At 48.0% G+C, this 20,562-nt stretch overlaps 1 protein-coding gene across 2 annotated transcripts in view; it reads right to left on the bottom strand.

The window, feature by feature from the left end:
• Positions 1–20,562, bottom strand: part of ITGA11 (integrin subunit alpha 11) — a 130,030-nt gene that overhangs the window by 80,719 nt on the left and 28,749 nt on the right. For both annotated transcript variants that reach the window (XM_043919816.1, XM_043919817.1), the window contains exon 2: positions 11,716–11,827. In XM_043919816.1, coding sequence (XP_043775751.1) covers positions 11,716–11,827 — 112 coding nt within the window. The remainder of the gene's footprint in view (positions 1–11,715; positions 11,828–20,562) is intronic.

Genomic DNA, 20,562 nt, shown 5'->3' with positions numbered 1-20,562 from the left:
ACAAAACTTTCTGGCCAACCCAATATATTCTCCCTCTCTTTGTCTCTCTGCATTATTGGCTCAGGATGATTCCTCACAGCTAAAATAGGAAGAGATACTTCGAGAGAGAAAGTGGGATGGATTTATGAACTTCACAGAGAATGACAGGAACCTTGTCAAGATGGTCTTATACCAATAGGAAGCTTTTGCCATTGGCTGTGTGTCTGAGTGTTGCTGCCGTGTAGAAAGGAAGTTGTTGAAAGAAAAGAATAAACATCTGCAAGAGTTTGAAATCCTGAAGAGCCCTTGATTCTTCATGAAATAGTCAGGGAAAGTTAGAAGAAGGTATTCTATCCACGCCTGGAGAAAACAAGGGTTAGGTTAGTGACAGATCACAGCAAAGATTAGTGAGGAAAAAGCACATAGAGCATGTTGATTTGTTTTTCTAATTGCATATAACTTTAAATCATGTTTACTCCACTTTGTGGTTTTCAGTAAGGAATTTAGTGTCTCACATTTTATTAGCTTAGCCAAATAGAAGCAGATGCGGGCCTTAGTGGCATCCAAGGGAACCAGATGATTAGAGAGGAGGCCTTGCTCCCCCTGGTGTCGGGTATGGTGAATGCAGATAAAGTGCCAAGGAGTGATGGAATACCAGTCACGAAAATTCAAGCTTATAAATTATAGAAAGCCGTTCCCAAGATGGAGTGAATCTCAACATTAGCGTCTCTTCAGCTCAAGGGAGGGGCACCCCTTTCCTTTCGGGCGCTGGATTTAGGAAGGACTTCAGAGTCACAAAACGGACAGCACCGGCGTCAGAGAAGGGAGGGAGGTGCGAGAGCCCACAGGCTGCTGGTGGGGGCAGGGCTGGGGGATGGAGGCTGGAAAAGATGCTGAGCTGGCAAATCCCTCTGGTTTCCCTGAACTGCCCAAATTAGATTTATTTTCTTTCATAGAGGTTAGAAACCGGGAGACTTTCCTTTCAATGTTTCCACTATTGAGATTGTGCCTCTCACCCCCAGAGCACGTAGAGGTTGGCTCCCTGCCTCGCCAGGATCAGCACGATGGTCATTCTATGGCCCTGAGGACCGGCCTTGGCTCTGACTCTGGCTGACCAGGTTGTGACTGTGTCAGAGGTGACCTAGGGTCTTGCTGACATGCTCTTCAAGCCTCTCACTTTCCTGCGTTGTTTCGGTATTTTTTTTTTTTTTTTTTAAGAGAGAGTTAGAAAGCTAACATAGAAGAGAAAAATCTGGAGATGCAGGATCACTTGCAGGCTGCATCTTACAGGTTCGCTGCGTTCTGGGGCTGACAGGCTTTTCTTGGCCGCTCTCAATGCTGCTTTGTATTTCTGAGCCCTTGAAGGAGCCCACAGCTCCGTGAGGATAAACGTCTGTATAACCGTCCAGCCCTCTGTGGCTCCCTCTCTGCTTGTCCATGCGCTGCCCGACTGCAGGGTCTGCTGGGTGGCTTGGGCCTGGGCCCCTGGCCAACATGTCCCCAGTGACTACAGTTTCTCTCGATCTCTTTCTCCCTCCCTCTCATGTGTTAGGTAGTTTCATCGTATCCTGGGCTTTGCTTCTGTAGTGATTTATTGTTAACCAGCATGAGTCATGGTGCCGGCTTTTATTTGTTCCAAGAGAAAATAGCAGAGGGCATGCATGCGCTGCGGTGTTGGGAACCCACTCCGGGGACCTGAGCCAGGAAAAGAGCTTAGGATGTTCCTTAGTGAGATTTCCACAGCAACAATGGCTGAGGCTGTCCCAGGCCTGACAATTGGCACTGTCGGGGAGGACGGACGACTTGGATAAAATCTATCATTCTGCCACCAAAACCAGCCTCGGGGGCCCTTTTCCTGGAAACCTCTCCTGGACACCATATCCTTTCTTGGGAAATAGGCTAGCAAAGGGAACTAACTGATCCAGCAGCTGCCCATGGCAGACACGTCACACATCATCTCCTATTTTTTCCTCAAAGAAATCTTAGGGGTGTGCAGCATCATGTCCATTTTACAGATGAAGAAACTGTGTCCAGTAGGTGGATGTAACATCCTCAAGTTCCCACAGATTGAAAAGCGGATGAGCCCAGGTTTGTGGAGTTCTGAAGCCTAGACTTTTCCTGCAGTTAGGCACCACCTTGGGCTTCCCAGGTGGTTCAGTGGAAAAGAATCCAGCTGCCGATTCAGGAGACTTGGGCTCAATCCCTAGGTCAGGAAGATCCCTTGGAGAAGGAAATGGCAACTCACTCCAGCATTCTTACTTGCGAAATCCCACGGACAGAGGAGCCTGGCAGGCTACAGTCTATGGAGTCTCCAAAGAGTTGGACACAACTTAGTGAGTAAACAATGGGGGCCACCCTAGTGTGCATTCACACACCTGCGGAGGCAGAAGATCTCAGCCCCTCTTGGGATATTGCTATAAACCCTGCAGAAAAGAGCCACAGATGAGAGGTTGGGAAATCTGGGGGTTGAAGAGGAAGGAATGATACAAGGGCATCCCCTAGGCTGGCTGGTCAATTTTGTTTTTTAACTTTAAACTTTTTATTTTGTATTGAGGTATAGCTGATTAACAATGTAGTGGTAGTTTCAGGTGACCAGCAAAGGGATTTGGTCATACATACACATGTATCCATTCTCCCCCAAACCTTGTTGCCCAATTTTTGTGGATTTATTCCTCATGGATTTCCTTTAAAGTCAAGCCCAAATTCCATCATCAGTGTGTTTTAGACATGAAAGATCTTAGGGAAAATGCAAACGTGTTATCTGGGAAGGTCAGTACATACAGCTTGGTAGAAGAATGAATGCCCTACCTGTATTAGAATTTGGTTTATGTAGCTGTTACCTGGGGCTTTGCAGGTGCTAGTTGTAAAGAATCTGCCTGCCAATGCAGGAGACATAAGAGACAAAGTTTCGATCCCAGGGTTGGGAAGATCCCTGGGAGGAGGGCATGGCAACCCACTCAAGTACTCTTGCCTGGAGAATCTCATGGACAGAGGAGCCTGGTGGGCTGTAGTCCACGGGGTCACACAGAGCTGGACATGACTGAAGTGACTTAACATGCACGCACGTGAGCTGTTACCTAGTGATCTTGAGACAAGGGGTGAAGATGGTGGGTGCACTGACACTTTGGCACTGTCCACCTGCACACCAGGTGGAAACACAACAGGGAGTAGAAGCGATGTGGACTGGGTGTTGGGAGAGCTGAGTCCCAAGGGTGACCTTGCTGTAGGCCTTTCTAGCTCTGGGCCTCAATTCCTTGCTTATAAAATAAGGGATTGTGCATGCTCACTCACTTAATCGTGTCCTACTCTTTGCGACCCCATGGACTGTAGCCCACCAGGCTCCTCTGTCCGTGGGATTTTCCAGGCAAGAATACTGGAGGGGGTTGCTATTTCCTTCTCCAGGGGATCTTCCCAACCCAGGGATCGAACCCAGGACTCCCGCATTGCAGGTGGATTCGTTACTTTCTGAGCCACCAGGGAAGCCCAATGAGGGATTGGGGCTAAATATTTTCTAAGACTTTTCTAGTTGGGGAGCAGTCCTGAGGTCAAGCCCTACCCCCATGTTCACTGAGTGTCCACCTGCACCTCCTGGGCCTGCTCCCAGTCACCCTGTCCTTCCCAACCCACCTCTGCCTCTGAGAATTGGGGTCTGCTAGAGCCTGGGCGACGGTGAGCTTTCCAAGGCTGCGGTGTCATTCTACAGGACTCAGTGCGCCTGGCTTCCTTCTCAGCCTCCCCTCTACCAGGCAGTCCTAAAGGAAATCAATCCTGAATATTTATTGGAAGGACTGATGCTGAAGCTAAAGCTCCAATACTTTGGCCACCTGACTTGAAGAGCTGACTCATTGGAAAGGACCCTGATACTGGGAAAGACTGATGGATTGAGGAGAAGAGGGGTGACAGAGGATGAGATGGTTGGATGGCACCATCGACTCAGTGGTCATGAGTCTGAACAAACTCCAGGAGATAGTGAAGGACAGGGAAGCCTGGTGTGCTGTATTTCATGGGGTCTCATGTTATTCAGACATGACTGAATAACAACAAAATGCACATATGTGGAACCTAGGAAGGTGGTACTGATGAACCTATTTGCAGGGTGGGACTAGAGATGCAGACAGAGAGAACTGACATGTAGACACAGGAAGAGAAGGGGGAGGAAAAAGAGGATGGGGCAAATTGGGAAAGTAGCATTGACATATACAAACTGCCACGTGTCAAATAGCTAGCGGGAAGCTGCTATATAGCACAGGGAGCTCAACTCTGTGCTCTGTGACGACCTAGAGGGGAGAGAAGGGGGTGGGGGTGGGAGGGAGGCTCAAGAGAGAGGGGATATGCACACGTGTATAGCTGACTCATGTTGTCCTACAGCAGAGGCTAACCCAACATTGTAAAGCTATTATCCTCCAGTTATAAAAAATGGAGGAAAACGAAGAACCCCTGCGGCACGCTCCTCCCTCTCCCAGCCTCTGGTCTGCTGCTCTGCTTCCCATACTTCCTCTGCCAGCCACACGGGGCAGTGTCCTTTCTCTAAACACGACCTCTTCTTTTTCACCCCTGTCCTCCTACCCCCGAGGTTCTCTCCATCTGTTACACTCTGCTCATCCCTGTCTATTCTATACACAGAAATCCTACCCATCTGGAAGGACCCTCCTCCACAACCCTCTCCTGATCCCTTCCCCAACCTGGTCCTGCTGAATTAGACTTTCACTCTCCCTCCATGGACTCCTGGGATCCTTTCTGTGTGCCCTCTCCTGGGATTTATCATCCAGGATTGGCATTCTGCAACCACACGGCCTCTCTTTCTGACTGGGCTCAGCATTTTTATGTGAATCTGCCAGTGCTGGGTCTTGGGACATCACAGCCTTGGCTCCTAACGGGCCAGCAGTGTAGCTGGTTGGGAGGGACACCCCTGTGGATGGTTGCAGCTGCCCCGTCAGTATCTGGGCTGGGGCTGCTGCTGCTCTGTGCTGCTTTGAGCCTGAAGAAATCTGGGCTCCAGATATAACTCAGACATTCACTGTGTTATCTCTCTTGCAGTCTTAGTTGCCTCATCTGTAAAATGGGAACAAGCTCATTTCTCTTACAAGTTGCTCATGTCACTGAACCTGTAGCCCAGGGAACTCACACGCCCTCTTATTCTTAAAGCCCTCTGAGTTCAGAAGGGGTCCCCTTTCAGAACCTACTAGGCTATCAACTTCCTGCTTCCTAATGCCCTCAAGGGGAGGAGGTGAAATGTGCTGCCTCGCTGAGAGCTGAGCCTTTGCTCTCCGGGGTAAAAGCTTCAGTGACAAATTGGAAATTCGTGGGGCCCAGCTGTTTCTTCTCAGCACCAGGAGGCTTCCTGCTCCAGTGGACCAGAGGCTCGGTGAGGCCCTCTGCAAACCCTACACCGGAGTTTCTGGGACATCAAATGGTCTTGAAAACCAACTGGCTTAATGATTTCAATGTACATCCATTAGAGTCATGTGGATTAAATTTCTCTGAAAATACACAAGGGCTTAAAGAGCAGGGGCAGAGAATACTCAGCCCGAGAGGAATTTGTTTTCTCTTTTTCTTTTTGTGTGCCTGTGAGTGTTGTTATTGTTGCTAAAACCGAGGCATGTGGAAAACTGTTCAAGATGTGTGAGGCACTGGCTTACAGTTAGTTCTGCCGGGTTTGGGTTTGCGTTGGGAACGTAGGGGCAGGAGACGAAAGGTTAAGAGGATAAAGTGGCAGCCCCACTAGATCTGTCCCTTTGTCTTCCTAACATTTACATCATGTTCTGGTGCCCTTGACAGTCAAGGAGGCTCACAGCCTGGTAAATGGGGCCAGATCTCATTGGCACCTGTGGTCAGAGGCAACTAGTGAGTCCATCTCTGAGGCTGGCAGTGTTGGGACCTGGATTTCTGGGCAGTGGCTGAGGGTGATGTCATTGCCCAGTGGCAACTCCCTGCACTCAGTGGAGACGGTGATCTTCAGTCTCCCAGGGAGTTCTTTAAAACACAGATTCCCTGGCTCAGGAGATGCAGACTGAGGTATGCCAGCTCCACCTTAGGGGCCAGAAGCTGGGTCCACACCCAGGAGACAGAAGAGCCTGGGTCAGAGAGAGTCTCTTGACCAGGTCACTAGGGGCCTGATTTTAGATCTGGCTGTTTTCTGGGTGCAAGCAACCCCATCCTCCACTTCCTGCTTTGCTGATCACAACATGCATTCTTTGGTTGGTATTTTTTTTTATCTTTCCTAGCACCCTGAGATAGGTTCTTTCATATATACTTTGTGCTAGAGCACACAGAGGTGTTTGCTGAGAGGAGGAGTCTGAGAGAGCTTCTCCCAAGGTCTCCGTCCAAGTGGCAGCCTTTGGACTTCAGACCCCTGCTCCTGTCCTTCTTTTGAGGTGCCTCCTGGCATGAACGTCAAACAACAGGCACTACTGAAGTCGTCCCTGTGTGTATCTGCCAGCTGGTATCCCACAAATGACACTGATATTGACCTCTCTTTTCCCATTATTAGGGATTCCCTGGTAGCTCAGCTGGTAAAGAATCCACCTGCAATGCAGGAGACCTCGGTTCGACTCCTGGGTCAGGAAGATCCTCTGGAGAAGGGATAGGCTACCCACTCCAGTATTCCGGCCTGGAGCATTCCATGGACATCAAACAACAGGCACTACTGGAACCATCCCTGTGCATGACTGCCAGCCAGGGTCCCACAGAATGACACCAACATTGACCTCTCTTTTCCCATTATTAACACCCACAGGGCCTTACATCTGGCTAAACTCTTGGAATGCTGCCTACAGGATGAGAAAAATGGGGGTCAGGGGAGAAAGAGAGGGGAAGCTGCTGAGTAGGATATGCAGGGGAGTCCATGCAAGTGAGGACAGGGATTCCTGAAAGGGCCTGAGTGCTCCTGTCTGTTCTGCAGGAGGTGCGGCTCCCTGGGTCTCCAAGGCCTCTCTGTGTGTCTCAGTTCAGCTGTGGCAGAAAACACGCTCGCGTCCAGGGGCTGCAGTGCAGCTGTCTCCCAGGACGCTTCCGGCAGCTCTCAGACCCCTAAGAGCGACCTCGCGTCAATTCTGTTGTGTCATTCTGCTCATCTGAGCCCAACTTCCAAGACCTCACTCAGTGCTCCTCGTCTGTGAAGCCCTCCCAAAGACTTCAGCCACAGAGATTGCTCCTTCCAAACTCTGGCTGAATTTCTGCTGTGAGCAAGACATCTGGCTGGCTGCTCGCAGGCACAGGGAGATGAGACTAGCATTCAATAAGTGAGCGGAGCCACGGGCCTAAGTGATTCCAACACAAAGGTAAATAGTGATTCGGGCCATCAGAGAGATAGGGCTTGGGCAGGGGAAGGCCATTTTAGGCTAGGAGAAGGATCCAGAAAGCCTTCATGGAGAAACTGGATGAACATAATTAACATCAGGTTGTATTTTGTCTTGCATTGTTTTTTAATTGTTTCAAGGATTTTAGGGTCAATTCTTCAACTAGCCTGTGTGTTATTTGAGAGTAAAACCAAGTCTCACTCATACCAATATTTTGCAGAGTCTAGTAAAACTTATTAACAGAAGCTTAATAAACAAATATTGGTCAAAACAAATTCTGTCTTAGAAACCCAGTTCCATTTAATCTTTAAGTCTTCATACCATGTCAAGGATATGGATGCTGTAATCACTTTCCTGTACAGTAGAAATTAACAGTATATTGTAAATCAACTATACTTCAACAAAATAAATATTAAAAAAAGAATATAGATGATGTGCCTTGTATGTCTGGGCTGGCTGAGAGAGGTTCAAACCATTAATTCAATCTTTCAATGTATGTTCTTTTGAGCATCATACCCCTGATTTCTGTAAGACAATAAAGCAGACAGTTACTATCCATCTGATAAATGTTATAATAAGAAAATATATATTTCGATGGGTACAACTAATCTAGTGATGGGAAGGGATGGTCAGAGAAGGTTTCTCAGGGGAAGTGATATTTAAGTTGTTTAAAGAATATGAAAGAGGACTTTGAATTCCAGCCATTAACAACTATGAAAGCTAGATAAGATATATGAAACAATTCTATTCAGGCACCAGCCAGCAGTCAATACAGAGCTCAATACTTGAATAAAGGGAAGCACAGGCATTAAACCCACACCCACTCTGCTTTCTCATTGAGGGTACTTTCCTGCTGCGGCACAGGCAACTGCAGTAGGAAACTGCGGAGAGTCCAGACAGAATCGCAGACTTGCTGGGTGGAGGAAACAGGGATTGGAACAGGGACTGAAAAAACGACCAGGATTTGGTGGGAGCAGAGAAAAAGGCCTTCAAACTCTGCTAACGTTTTCCCTCAGGGTCCTTGGCTGACCCTTAAGCTGTGCGCATATGGTGTGAGACTCTGAAAAGTTTATCAGAGAAGTGGGACAGAGATTTTAGGGGCTTCCCAGTACTTGGGAAATGTTGGGGGTTCATGCCTAGTCAAAAATACATTTTAATGAATGCTGTGGGCTTTCGGTTGAGATCCCCCAAATTCATGCCCTAGGAGTAAAGACTGCACCTTAGGAGTAAGTGAAACAGTGTTAATCACTCAGTTGTGTCCAACTCTTTGTGACCCCAAGGACTGTAGCCTGCCAGTCCCCTCTGTTCATGGAATTCTCCAGGCAAAAATTCTGGAGTAGGTAGCCATTCCCTTCTCCAGGGGATCTTCCCGCATTGCTGTCAGACTCTTTACTGTCTGAACCGTTAGGGAAGCACCCTAGGAGTGAGGGCAAAACTAGATGATACCTGCCCTAACCAAGGCCCAAACCAAGCTGTGGTAAATTCTAGGTGGTTTCACCAGTGTTCTAATTGCCTATCACAACAAAATGTAGCATTATCTAAAGGGGGGTAACACAATCTATAGCTTCTACTGTGTACTAGTCACAATATTCTGCATAGAATTAAAAAATATACACTAAACAGGCAAAGAATCAGGTAAAAGTGACTGGTAACCATAAGGTGAAACAGTCACTAGAGACAGAGCCAGAGATGACCCAGATATTGGAGTCAGCCGAGAAGGCTTTCAAAATAACTGCTATTAATATGTTTTTAAAAAGTAGAGTAAAAGTTGGACAAATGGAAGAAAGATTATTTTAATAGAATTAGAGTCTATAAAAAAATCAAACAGAAATTCAGGAATTACAAAATAAAACATAGGTAATTAAGAATACATTGGGTGTAAAAAAATTAAAAAAAAAGAATACATTGCATGCATTTAGCTGCACAGTATACCTCATGAATATATGATGTATACAATATACATAGAAACAAAGCTCCTGAGAATATGACAATGAATAGAATCACACACACACACACACACACACACACACATGAATACATGGTGTCCAAGTAAAGTTTATCCCAGGAATAAAAATTGGGCTTAATATTGAAAAAAATCAATCTATAGGTATAATTAACATTATTAACAGAATAAAGAAGAATCACATAACATCTCAATCTTTGCAGAAAAAAAAATCTGATAAAATTCCATAACTATTTATACACATACACACAAACCTCAGAAAACTGGAATAGAAGAAAACCTCCTTAATCTGATAATATCTACAACAAACAAATGAATAAACTATAGTTAACATCTTATTTAATTATGAAATATAGTCTTCCCTTTAACAAGGGAAATAAGAAAAGCACATTCAGTATTACAACTTCTACTCATCCTAGAACTGCACATCCTAGCTACTGCAATTAGGCAAGAAACAGAAATAAAAGCTATAAAGATTAGAAAAGAAGAAATAAAACTACAATTATTTCAGATGATCTCCTTGTATACATAAAGATATGTAAGAATCTACAGACACACTATAGAAATAAATGAGTATAGTAAAGTTGCTGGATATAATGTAAATACACAAAAATCAATTGTATTTTACTATACTAGCAAAAGATTGGAAAATGAAATAAAAGCATTCCAATTTTAAAAAAGAACAGTCCCTTTTAATTAGCACAAAATACCAAATACCTAGGAATCAAAGTAACAAAAGATATGCAAGAATTTTGCACTGAAAATTTCAAAGCACTATTAAGAGAAGAAATTTTAAAAACTAAGTAAGTGAAGGGATATACATGTTCATAGACTGGAAGACTCAGTAAGACTTCATTTCTCCCCAAATTGATCTATAAATTCAACATAATCCCAATCAAAATGTCAGCAAGTTTGATGAGGGGAAATTGACAAGCTGATTCTAAAATTCATAGGAAAACACAGAAGATCTAGTATAACCAAGACAACCTTGTCAAAGAGGAACAAGTGTGAAGAATTCACATTACCTAACTTCAAGATTTTCTTTGAAGCTACAGTAACCAAGGCAGCTTTCTATTTTATAGATTAGAATAGAGGCTAGAAATAGACCCATACATATAGGGGTCACCTGATTTTCAACAAAGATGACACTACAATTCAGTGGGAAAATAGTCTTTTAACAAATGGTGCTAGATCAACTGGATATCCATATTTTAAGTTAAAAAAAAAACCACCTTTGACCTTTACCTCACATCTCACAGAAAAATTTATTTGAGATGAACCACTGACTTAAATGAGAAAATAGAAACATCAAACTTCTGGAAGAAAAAAGAGGAAAGTATCTTCATGATCTTAAGAGAAGCAAACATTTATTAAATGGGATACACAAGACACTATAAAAAGAGTGATAAATTAGATTTTATTAAAGAACTTCTGTTCATAAAAAGTCACCATTAAGGAAATGAAAAGGCAAGCTGCAGACAGGGAGAAGTTCTTTGCAGTGCTTTTCTCTGACAAAGGATTTGTATATAGAATATATATATATTTAAAGTTCTATAAATTATTAAGAAAAATACACAACACAATTTTAAAAATGGGCAAAAGACTGAATCAGACACATCATAAAATAGGATACCAAAATGGCCAATAAATTCACAAAAAGTTACTCAACAGTGTTAGTCATTAGAGAAGTGCCAGTTAAACCCACCATGAGATACTATTGGGTTGGTACAAAAGTAATTGTGGTTTTACATTGTTGAACCTTGCTGTTTGATATTGGAATACATTCTTAAATAAATGGGGGGTGTGTCCTACAAATCCTACAACTGATTTGTAGCGTTGGCTGCACAACTTGGTAAATTTCAGAAGAAATCACTGAATTGACACTTGATTATATAACATGTAAAATATAGTCCAACTAAGTTATATTAGAAATAGGAGGCTGACCCTTCCCGCCTCCTGACTGCCCCCGCCCCAGAGAGGTCCATGGGCTCTCTGACCCTTTCCCACACTTAGCCTTCTCTCACTTCTTCCCTCTGCCCCACTGTGGCCTGTGTTTCAGCTTTGAGCACACACATCCATCCTTGCAGAGACTCCCCACCTTCCACACCTCTCCCAACAGCCACAGCCAGAAGTGCTGCCCCCACTGATGAGACCCTGGGGCCCTGAGAGGGGATGAGAGGGGGTGATTACTGGTTCTTGGTGCCTGCTGCCTGTGCTGTCCCATAACCAGGAGAAAGAGGGTGTTCATTCCCATTTCTCAGGTGAGAAGATGGAGGCCTATGAAGGGGATGCTCATGGTTTCATAGACAGGGCAGATCCTAGGCAGCTCCTGACCTGCCAGGACAGGAAGTCAAGTCCCTGGGAAGGGGGGCATTTGCATGTGAGGGCCTGCGCTGTCAGCCCATGGGGGGCCGGGGTTGGGGGAGGTGCGGGGCTATGAAGCGGGGTGGAGGAGGGGTGGCAGCTCTCACTCACCACTTCCTGCCGCTGATGTCATGCTGCTGCACTGTGTAGCCAAAGAAGGCGGCCCTGGAGCCCGGGATGACTCGGGGCTTCTTGGTGTCCATGTTGAAGGTGGCCGTGAACCCTGAGAGGGGAGGAGAGAGGTCAGGCAGGCAGATGTCCTGATCCCAGGGCTGTGACCGGCAACCCCCAGCAGATCACCTACCTTGGAGGGTCTTGGCTGTGGGTGGAGTATGTACCCCTATCCTTGGGAAGCCCCCAGTGTTGGTTAACACAGACCCTGTTTGGGGAGCCAACAATCTGATGGGAGAGGCCCAGCCCCTGCCCTGGGGGAGCCAATCTGATAGGGGAGGCACAGCCTCCTCCTAGAGACCAGGCAGGTCTGACCTTGTCCTTCCCCCAAAGAATCCCTGGTCTCACAAGGAAGGGACAGTCCCTGTCCTCTTCCATCACTCCTTCCTAACTCTGCTTCTAACTTCTGCTGGTCTCCTCTTGCATGTCTTTTTTCTCTTCTGTCTTTTCCCTCCCCTCTCCTCCTTCTCCCTTCTCTCACCTCCTACTGCTAAGTAGTCAGGGAGCTGACTTCCCACCTCTCTTGCCACCCCCTCTGCCCCAGCCAGGCCTGGGGTCCTAGTGGCCACGGCTCCAGTGCTGCTGGCTGACCGTCTCCTTCTGAATCCACCTGCAAAGCTCCACCTGGCTTCAGCCAGAGCCACTGATCAGCTGGAGCAGCCAAGGCAAAGCAGGGAGACTCCTGTAAAAACCTTTCACCTTGGCCCCTAGGTGGTCAATGAACTGACTCTGCCTAGTGGAAAGCCTTGGGGCCGTTGGACATGACTTAGTGACTGAACCACAACAACAGTTAATAGAGCACAGCAGACAGAATATCACTGCCATTCCTCTCATGTGTTAACCATTATTGCCTTATTTACAAAGCCCAGCCACGAACGGACTTATCAGCCTGGTCAGGTGAGCACAGGGGGATGAAGGATCACTGGTCCTTGGCCAATGTAGGCACATCACAGAGCAGAGACAGAGACACTGGTGTTGCCTGTGCGGTGGACAGAGAGGGGTCAAAGAAGAAGCGGAACTCCCCAACACTGTCCCAGAAATGGTACATGCACATGCATGTACGCACATTCAGAGAGGCACATATTGCATGCACACATGCCCATGCATGGACGTGCAAACACACATACATGCATAGGCCATACACATGCCCTGACTGCAGGGGAAACACTTTATCTGGCTCCCTGGCGCCCCCTGGAAATGTCCCCGGGTGGTCCATGGTCCTCCCATTCCTGTACCCAAGCCCAGCAGAGTGAGGGGACCCTGAGCCAGAGGCAGGCATCCCCGGCAGTCAGGAACTCCAGACCCACCCCACCACTCCCAGGCCAGCAGGGAGGTGAGGGCCAGTGAAGTCAAGAGTGTACATTGTGTCTTCAAGGTCTTCTCCACTATCAGTGCCTCTTGGGCGAACATGGCCAGAAGGATCCCTCCAAGACCTGCTGGATCCTGTGACTCCAGCTCCATACCCTCCATCGGTTTCCTGCCAACCCACAGTCAAAGCCAAACTCCTTACCTGCCGGGCCCTGTGATTCCCCAGAGGAATGCCACCTGGTTCCCTCTGCCCCTCATTTACTCTTGCCCCCCCTTTCTTCTGCTCTAGTCACACTATCCCCTTTCCTGTTATTTGAATGTGTCAGACCTGTCCTCGCTCAGCATCTTTGCCCTGGCTGCCTTTCCTTCTGCCTGGATGCTCCTCCCTGAGTTACTAGCAGGGCTCACTCCCCCACATCATTAGGGCCCCTGTTTCAATGTCATCTTGTCCATCACCAGGACACCCTGTCACTCTCATCTCCCTTCTTCATTTGTCTTCACAGTACTTATCCCTAACATGTTACAGAGTTATCTGTTTGTTGTCACACAGCTGATATTTCATAATATTCTTATGTCCTCTAAGTGCTGAGAGACGCTGCTCAGTGTTATATACTTAGCGCCTTGAATCAAGATCTAGGTCGTGGTCAGTGGTCAGGAGATACTGATAGAATGCTTAGAGACCAGGACCTGCATTTGTCTGGGATGCTCTCTCCCCTCAATGAGGAACAGGAGGAAAAATATTTACTGAGCAGTGATATATTCCTGGCATATTCTAGGTATCTAACCAGTACTTCTATATTACTTATTTAAATCACACACCAGCCCGGTGAAATAGATATCATATCTGCAGGAGGCTAATTTGCCCCAAATCACTTGGCTGGGAAGAGGTTAGAGCACTTCCATGATCAGACTGCTTGGGGCACCAGGCTCTGTGTTACTCCGGGGAGAGCAGCTTTTCAGAGAAGGACCCTCTGGGTGCAGGAAAATTCTTTTCAGAGAAAGGGGTCTCCTTTCTTGCCCTCAGGTCCCACCTCTTATGTCTTTGGGTTTGGTTGGGGTCAGCAGATGGGAGAGGAGGCAGCGGCCCTGTGCTCCTCCACTCACTCTGGAGGGGCTCCGTCTAGGACAGGTCCTATCTCCCCCAGTACCCACACCCCCAACCCCCTGGGACAAGATTAGCGAAATCTGGCCACAGGGAGAGGACAAACACTCTCAAGGCTGGGGCATTAAGTTACCAAGTGCTGGATTCTTCCTCAAGTTGGCATTTGCTTCTGACCAAACGAACCAACCAGTGTACGGATTTCCTAAAAGTGATGTCAAGTCTGACACCCTGACCTTGTCTCCTGACAAGATCTCTGGACTGCTCCCCTGATGGCGGATAGCTTTCATTCTCAGGGAATGTACTCTTCTCAGAGACTTATGAACCCCAAACACCAGCAAAAGAAAACAAAATTGTTTCTGATGGGAATCAGCAGGCTGATTGCAGAGACTCCGGGAGCCTGGTTGGGCAGCTGGCCACTTCGCTGCCCTTGATATTGATGACAGAGGGGGAAAAAAGCCACAATTCCTGGGCTGCTGTCCTGTGGACCGTGGCCAAACTTACATCAGCTGCTGCTCCCTTTCTCAGAAGCTTATCTTTCTTTTGAAGAAGCATCAGCCAGTCTCAAGAAGCACTGAATCCACAGCACAGAGCCCGAGCATCACTGGGTCTCAAGCCCGCTACTCCAGGCCAAGGTGGAGGCCACCGACCTGTCCCCAGGTGGGGCAGTCCCAGTCCCAGCTGCCGAGGAGTGCTGGCCGACACACGCCCAGACCTCCTGTGGGCTCGGCAGCTCCGTGGGGAGTGTGCGCTACAGCTTAGAGAGGCTCAGCTGAGGCCACTCCACCCTCTCCCAGGCCCACCCCCACTGCTGCCAGTAGCTTCCCAGGGGTCTTGGGAGAAAATACAAAGTCCCCACCTGGTCCCAGTGCCCTCTGAGCCTCCCTAGCCTCTTGTCAAGTTTTCCTCTGGCTTCCTGTAGTCCAGGCCCCAGGGCTCTCTTTCTGCTCTCTTTAGACACACTTGGCTTCCTTCTGTCTTGGGGCCTTTGCACATGCTATTTCATCTGCCAGAGCCTCTCTGATGAACTTCTCAGAGAAGTTCTGATCTGATCTTTTCAGATCTCAGCACACATGTCCCATTCTTCCACCTCCCCAGGAGTTCCCCTGACCACCCTCACTCCACCATTACATCAGATCTTGCCTAATGATCTCAACCCCCCTTGAACTCACTAACAGGTGACCCGTGGCTCCTCCTTTAGAAGTACCTGGTTAGTAATTATACAGAGCAGGTGTGATCATTTGACTAGTCTAATCTCCCCATCAGGACAGTGGCGCCGTGAAGGCAAGATGGGGTCTGTGCAAGTGATTGCTGGACCCAGCACCGAGGTGGGGGCCGGCCTCAAACACTGCTGAGCCACCTGAGGAAACCTCAAATAAAGAAAGTGCAAGGTGGCCACCTGGGTGCCAGGGTTGGGAGAGACAGCTGTGGGCCAGGGTGTCAGGAAGCCTCTGGACATATGACCTGGCCTTGAAAGGTGATGTGCAGGAATCAGCAAGGTGGCCCAGAGGCAGGAGTTCATAGTGTGAATGCGGGGCCATCAAAGGAGAAGAGAACAGCCTTTCTGAGCCAAGGTGTCAGGAATAGCCTGGTTCCTCCTGCTCTCCTGCCAGACTCTCTGAGGGCGAAGCCAGGCCTAGACAAAGCATGGTCTTGAGTTCCAGGTGGGGGGCTTGTTAGAAGCCTGGCTCCAACATTTATTCATTAATGGCTGACCCTGGGCCAGAGACTACTCCTTTCTTGTCCTCAGTATACCCATCTATAAAATGGGAATAATAATGCCAGCCTCAATGTGTGGGTGACAAGATTGAACACAATAACTAATCTGTGGCAGTGCTTTGCCCATGGAAAGTACTCAGCAGATCTTGGAACGGAATCAAGTTTCCCTGCTGTCTGAGCTGCCCCAGTGTCTTTGCCCATGCCATCCACCCTGCCTGAAGGCCTTTCTTCCCTTCTTCTCAAGCATCGAGGCTCAGCTCTGATGTCACCTCTTTACAACATTCAGAGCAACAATCCTCTGGCTCACGGCCTCTGTTGCTTTCTATCATGGATGACAGGAGTTTTCACATCTTCCCTGCTCTCTTCTCTAGCTATACACTATTCAGAGCAACATCCAGGAATGACTTTTTATCTTTTTACCCTTGCCCTATACTAGGAATATGCAGAGAGACTTGTCTGATGGATTTCTTACCTTCTGAGAACCTGTTCACAGAATCAGGACCTGTTGGCCTTTTTCTCCTTAGTTCGCTTCCTAGCTGTCTGACTGGTACAGACAGTTCCCTACCATTTAGATAATAATCAGAAAAATTTCAGTGTACATGCACAGAGAATTCACTAGTTACCAGGTACTATGCTAAATGTATTTAATCCTCACCACAACTTTCAAATGTATTTATTTTTTTCTGTGCCGGGTCTTCGTTGCTGCATGGGGGCTTTCTCTAGTTGTGAGGGCTTCTCATTGCAGTGGCTTCTCTTTGTTGTGGAGCACAAGATCTAGGGTGCATAGGCTTCAGTTGTTGTGGCACATGGACTTAGTTGCCTCTCAGTATGTGGGATCTTCCTGGACCAGGGGTCGAAACAATGTCCCCTTGGACATTGGCAGGCAGATTCTTACCCACTGGACCACCAGGGAAGCCCCAAAACAACCTTTTGAAGTAAGTATATCATTATTCTCACCCTACAGGTGAGGAAGCTGAAGCACAAAGAAGGCAGGTAGCTAGGAGGTGGAAGGATGCCCTTGGAGGCCTCAGGAGTCCTTCGCCAGCCTACCTGCCACCATCAAGCCTTCCTCCCCACTCTGCTCACTTGAGCTCCTCACTGTGGTGGTCTCACCCAGGTTGGTCCTCCTCCCATCTGCCCCTTCTTAAAAACTCACTCATCCTGGGAACCACACCCTCAGATTCTGCTCACTAGAGAGCTGACAGGTGCATCCCTGATCACAATAGGTGGAATACACAGGACCAGGTGTGCTAGAAGGATGCAGCCAGAGTCCCAAGGGCCTTGAAAGTCTGGATGAAGCACCAGACTTTCAGGTGCTGGATGAAGCACCTGACAGCAGGAGGAAGCTATCCTGGGGAACCCGAGAGTGACCATCTCTCAGGCACCATCCATCTGCCAAGCCTCTGCTCATTCTCTGGGTCCTGCTCTGGGCTGCAGGCACACCTGTGTAAGCAAGAGCTTTCGTTTGCCTTGGCTGGTGGGAACTGGGATGGGGGTGAGGGAGCATGAAATATTATCAGAACACCCTTCCCAGTTTTACTTGGGCCCCAGGAATCTTCAGGTCTAAAAGCAAATCACAGATAGGGAGTCTGGGGGGTTGGGGTGGGAGTGGGGTGCGGCAGGAGAAAAGACCCTGACTCTGGCCAAGTAAAAAGAAATGGTAACGTGGACCTCCTTCTGCTATGGAAAACATAATCACACATTCCAGCCTGAGTCGAATGAGCTCTAGACGCCTGACTGATTTTCATCCTCTGCATTGCTGCTACTTCTGCTGCACCAAATACCAAAAACTTGATGGTTCTGGCTCTGTCATCATCCCAGCTGTCTTTTCCTTCTTCTTTGGGGCCATTGTTTCAAAGACAGGTATCTAAGAAGGCAATGCTAGGTTTGGGAGCATTGCTGGCAAGGCCTGAGTCACCTCCCCATCTCTAGGTCCCTGTAGAAGGCGTAAGTGAGATATGAGAGAAGAGATGGGGAGTGGGGAGAATGTGATCCCCTTATCAGAGAGGCTTCTGCCCATTGGAGGAGGAAGGCCTCCACTGGAGAGGAGGAGGCTTCAGGTCAGGGAGCCCTCTGACTCTGGGGATCCTGCCCTTGGGGGCCTGCAGCCCTCACAGGAGACCTAGTAACTATGCCTTCCCTCTGGAAGCTTCCAGTGGATGGAAATCTGGACCCTGCCCTTGAGAGCTGCTGGGGCATCAGGGGAATGACACTGGACAGTGAGCCTCCTTCTGCCTACACCTCCATTTACGGAGTGGTTTAGAGAACAGTTAAATGTTAAAGTTAAAACTCAAGGCTGAGCAGTGGGACTTCCTTGGTGATTTAGGAGTTAAGAGTCCGCCTGCCAATGCAAGGGACATGGGTTTAATCCCTGCTTTGGGAATATCCCACCTGCTCCAGAGCAACTAAAGCCTGGGTGCCACAACTGCTGAGCCTACACACCTGTGCTCCGGAACAACAGAAGCCACCACGATGAGAAGCCCATGGACCACAACTAGAGAGAGTCCTCGCACAGCAATGAAGACCCAGTGAAGCCAATAAATAAGTAAATAAAAAAATAAAAGTAAACACTGAGTGTCACGAGTTCCACACTTCTCCCCATTCCAAGACTCCAAGCCATGTGAAGACAAGGATGGGGTTTCATTTCTCTCTTTATTCCCACTGCAGGGGTTGGGACACAGAGATGCTCAGTAAAACGTGTTGCACTAAAGCAGAAGGTTCAGCTTCACCTAAAAACAATAAACAAAGCCTGTGACACCTCCCCACTTAACTCTGGGCTGAGCCATATAAGGCGGAAATGAAAGCTTGCCAGTTTCCATCCGAGATCTTAGGACATCAACACCTTGTCTGTTTCTGCTTGCTCTCGCACTTTGGGCATCAGTGTGAGAAGTATTGGCTCAGGCTGGCCCACATATCCCAGAAAGAGGAGGAGACACACTTGGAACTGAAGTCCATAACCATACCTGGCTGGGGTCAGCTATCCACTCACATGTACAAGCAAGCCCTGTGAGGCCAGCTGGCCTCTCAGTTGAGCTTAGCTCAGGTCAGCTGGACGTCCAGCTGACCCAGACCAGTGAACTACATAGTGATTTGTGTCACTCAGATTTGGTGGGGGCGGGGTGGGGGGATTATTTGTTACATAGCATTATTGTAGCAATTGGTAACTGACTCAGTCTGGCTCTTAAATGGTGGACAGTCAGGAAGAAGGCGGAACATGAGTCACCTATTGGGGACTCCTGGTGTTTGGGGTAGTAACTCAGTCATTCCCTTCTCAAGGGCTCACAGGGAGGCCTGGACCTAGCCCGTCAGGAAGCAGTGTGGCCTGGCAAGCGGGCCATGATCTCGCCTTCCTGAGTCAGGCGCCGAGACTTACAGCTGGGCTTCATCGGGACACAGGAATGGCCAACACGGGAACAACAGACGCATAGATCCCAGCATCAATTCTAGGGCTCAGAGCCCTTCTGCACCTCGCTTTCTCCCTGTCTCATGGTCATGGGACGTGAAACCCAGTCCCCCACCTCAGACAATTTACCACAGGGTCAAAAATGGTGTGCAACAAATGTGTTATCAGGGAAGGGTCACTTATTAGGATTTTATTCTTAAGAACAAGCAGGGATCTTAAAGATCAAATAGCCTAGAGGGATCAAAACTTTTTTTTTTTTTTTGGCAGTGAATCCTACCTTTTGAGAACAAAATCTATACATAAAAAGCAGACACAGGAAGCTGAGGCTGGACTTGGGGACAGTGGACAAGGAGTAGCCCCCACCTGCAGGAACAGTCCTAAGTCAGTTCTTTGAACCCTAGGGTGTCCTGGAACATAGTTTGAGAACCACCTAATTGTATTTAAGACCCTTGCTGTTATCAGTGAAAGAACTCAGGCTAGAAAAGGGGTGGGGATCTACCTAAGGTCATGAGCTTTTCTTTTTTCATGCCCGTCTTTATTCACCACCATTCCCTCCATATAACCCTTCTCTACAATCTTTCAATTCCACAAATGTCTAATTTGGGGCTATGATGCTCCAGGTTTCATGCTGGGAACCGGGGACACCAAGTCAGATAAGACATGACCTGTGGTCTTCAGAGTCTGCAGCCACATGGGTGAGCCAACAGATTTGCCTGCATGTCTGCTGCTAAGTCACTTCAGTCGAGTCCGACTCTGTGCGACCCCATAGACGGCAGCCCACCAGGCTCCCCCATCCCTGGGATTCTCCAGGCAAGAACACTGGAGTGGGTTGCCATTTCCTTCTCCAATGCATGAAAGTGAAACATGAAAGTAAAGTCACTCACTCGTGTCCGACTCTTAGTGACCCCATGGACCGCAGCCTACCAGGCTCCTCCGTCCATGGGATTTTTCAGGCAAGAGTACTGGAGTGGGGTGCCATTGCCTTCTCCACGTCACAGAGCTCAAAAAGAAGCCCTGCAAGGGTTGGACCAGGGCTCAGGGTGATCTGCATTCAAATCTCAGCTTTGTTGCTAGATTTGCCTAGTATCCACGGAGAGTCACTACGCCTTTCTGGGCCTCCATATTCCCCTCTGTCAAATGAGAGGGTTCTACTCCTTTCTACCTGAGGCCCAACCCCGGCACACATCAGAGAGATTCTCTAGAGCAAACACACATCCAGCTTCCAGTTGTCGACACGCGAGCATCTGTCTTGAGTCTC

This window comes from Cervus elaphus, chromosome 12, assembly GCF_910594005.1.
Source record: "Cervus elaphus chromosome 12, mCerEla1.1, whole genome shotgun sequence".
Classification (NCBI taxonomy): domain Eukaryota; kingdom Metazoa; phylum Chordata; class Mammalia; order Artiodactyla; family Cervidae; genus Cervus; species Cervus elaphus.
This window is presented reverse-complemented; position numbering and strand designations above follow the sequence as displayed.